Raw genomic sequence first — 2398 nt, 5'->3', positions numbered from 1 at the left:
CACACACACACACACACACACGCACGTGTCGAGTTCAGCTCGTAGCGCTGTGATTATTTGCAGCAGTGTTCCTGTGTGTGTGTGTGATCCTGAGCGTGAGTGTGTGTGTGTGTGTTCCTCCGCAGTGACATTATTCTCAGACTGACAGATGGCGTGAAGCAGACGGGCGGAAAGTAGGACAGCGGATCCGGTGTTTACGGTGACCGGGCGCGCGTGTTTACATAGTGTGTTTATCGCGTCGCGATGGTGGATAACCGGCACGCCACAGCGCTGGTGATCGCCGCGGTGCTCAGCCTGCTGGCGGCCGTGTATGTGTCGGTGTCGATCGGTTCCCCGCACTGGTACCGGTACTGCAGCCCTCCGGTTCGCGCGGAGCCCAACGCCACCGAGCTGCGCGCGCTGCAGGAGGAGTTTCTGGACGGAGATTTCGACGAGAAAACCGCGAGCGACGCGCTGTTCCGCATGAACGGGACCGTCGGGCTGTGGTGGCGGTGCGTGCAGACGCCCACTGACGCGCACTGGTACCGGGAGCCCGGTAACTGACCCTGCGTTATTATCATCATCACTGTTACTGTTACTGTTGTCCAGCAGTGTCTGCTCGGTTCTCCGTCATCTCTGAGCGGGTGTGTGTCGCTTCTCTCCCGCAGACCCGCAGATGGTGATGGAGTGTGTGAGCTTCTCCCTCTCTCAGCAGTTCACACCCAAATACAGAGAGCCGGGAAACCACAACAGCGGAGAGGACATGATCCGGACCTGTGAGTAACACACACACACACACACACACACACACACACACACACACACACACACACACACACACTGAGACACAGAGACACAGAGACAGACAGACAGACTAACACACAAGACAGACTAACATACACACACACACACAAACAGACAGACCAAGAGACTAACACACACACACATGAGCTGTATTGTTATGGCTTTAGTGTTTGTTTCATCATTTCTACTCTTGATTTGTCTGATCAGTTTATCTGGAAACTTCTGAACCGACGTGCTGAAATCAGATCTCAGAGATGTAGAATAATGTAACTGCTCATGCCCTGTGTGTGCGTGCGTGCGTGCGTGTGCGTGTGTGTGTGTAGACCTGTGGCGCTGTCAGCTCCTCCTGCCGCTGGCTGCTCTCCTTCTGGTCCTGTTCTCGGCTCTGCTGGGCTTCTGCGCATGTGTGTGTGGGAGTGTGACGCCGGCGCTGTTCATTGGGCTGCTGCATCTGCTGGCAGGTCAGAGTGTGTTTCTGTCTGCCTGTGTGTTATCATTCAGCGTGTGTGTTATTATAGTGTGTGTGTGTGTGTGTACGCACAGGTCTGTGTTCTCTGGCCACCGTCTGCTGTTTCCTGGCTGGGACGGATCTGCTGCACCGTGTGTCGGTGCTGCCGGACCGTGTGGACGCGGCGCTGGGCTGGGCGCTGTACCTGATGCTGATGGCGGCGCCGCTGCTGATGATGGCGGCGGCACTGATGGTGTGGGCAGCGCGCAGCCACGGGCAGAACTACGCTCGCATGACGGCGTACAGGGTCGCTTAGAGGACTCACACACACACTCACACACACACACACACACACACACACTCACAGTCCTGTGTCCCGGTGTGTTCTCCTCAGCGCTGCACTGATGTTCTGCTGTACTGACGGTGTTCTCGCCCTCCTCCACCCTCACAGGACTCAATCTGCTAACTCATGCTCATGTTGACTCTGAGGAGGGTCCACAGTGACTCAAGCCCCCCCGAGTCTGTGTGTGTTCCAGTTTAAGTCCCCACTGGGATGTAAAAACAAGTATGGACAGACACAAACAGTGTCACTTATAAAAGGGTGTGTGTGTGTGTGTGTGTGTGTTTGTGTGTGTGTGTGTGTGTGTGTGTGTGTGCTGTAGTGGTGACGCATGCGCAACTTTAATTTATTAACTATTTATTACCATCATCTGTATTTATCTGTGTACAGTGAATTAACAGTGCAGTGTGTGTGTGTGTGTGTGTGTGTGTGTGTGTGTGTGTGTGTGTGTGTGTGTGTGATGTCAATTATTCTGGTAATAGAGGATCAGGTGCAGTGCATTGTGGGAAACATCATTTATTAGCATATCTGCATTTTCATACACATGTCGCATAATCATCGTTGTCATGGTAATAAACTCCTCTTCCTCTGGTGTGTGCGCGTGTGTGCGCGTGTGTGTGCGTGTGTGTAGGGGTGGAATGTGTTACTTAAGGAAAAGCACCATTACTTGTCTAAAAATGTAGTGTGAGTAGAGTAAGAGTACCTGTTGTAAATATTACTCAAAGCAGAAGTAAAGAGTAGCCCTTTTAAAAGTTCTCTTGAGTAGTGAGTTTTGTGCTGTATAAAGCTGGTGTGTTTACATGTCATTTGTGTGTGTGTGTGTGTGT

The 2398-nt window shown here is 52.4% G+C and overlaps 1 protein-coding gene across 1 annotated transcript; it reads left to right on the top strand.

The window, feature by feature from the left end:
• cldnd1a (claudin domain containing 1a) lies at window positions 1–2163 on the top strand. The gene is given in 4 exon segments (NM_199961.1): window positions 1–535; window positions 648–755; window positions 1107–1244; window positions 1327–2163. Coding segments are annotated over 4 exon segments (759 nt in total). The 5' UTR covers window positions 1–243; the 3' UTR covers window positions 1548–2163.
• The last annotated feature ends 235 nt before the right edge of the window (window positions 2164–2398 follow it).

This window comes from Danio rerio, chromosome 7, assembly GCF_049306965.1.
Source record: "Danio rerio strain Tuebingen ecotype United States chromosome 7, GRCz12tu, whole genome shotgun sequence".
In the NCBI taxonomy this organism is placed as follows: Eukaryota; Metazoa; Chordata; class Actinopteri; order Cypriniformes; family Danionidae; genus Danio; species Danio rerio.
This window is presented reverse-complemented; position numbering and strand designations above follow the sequence as displayed.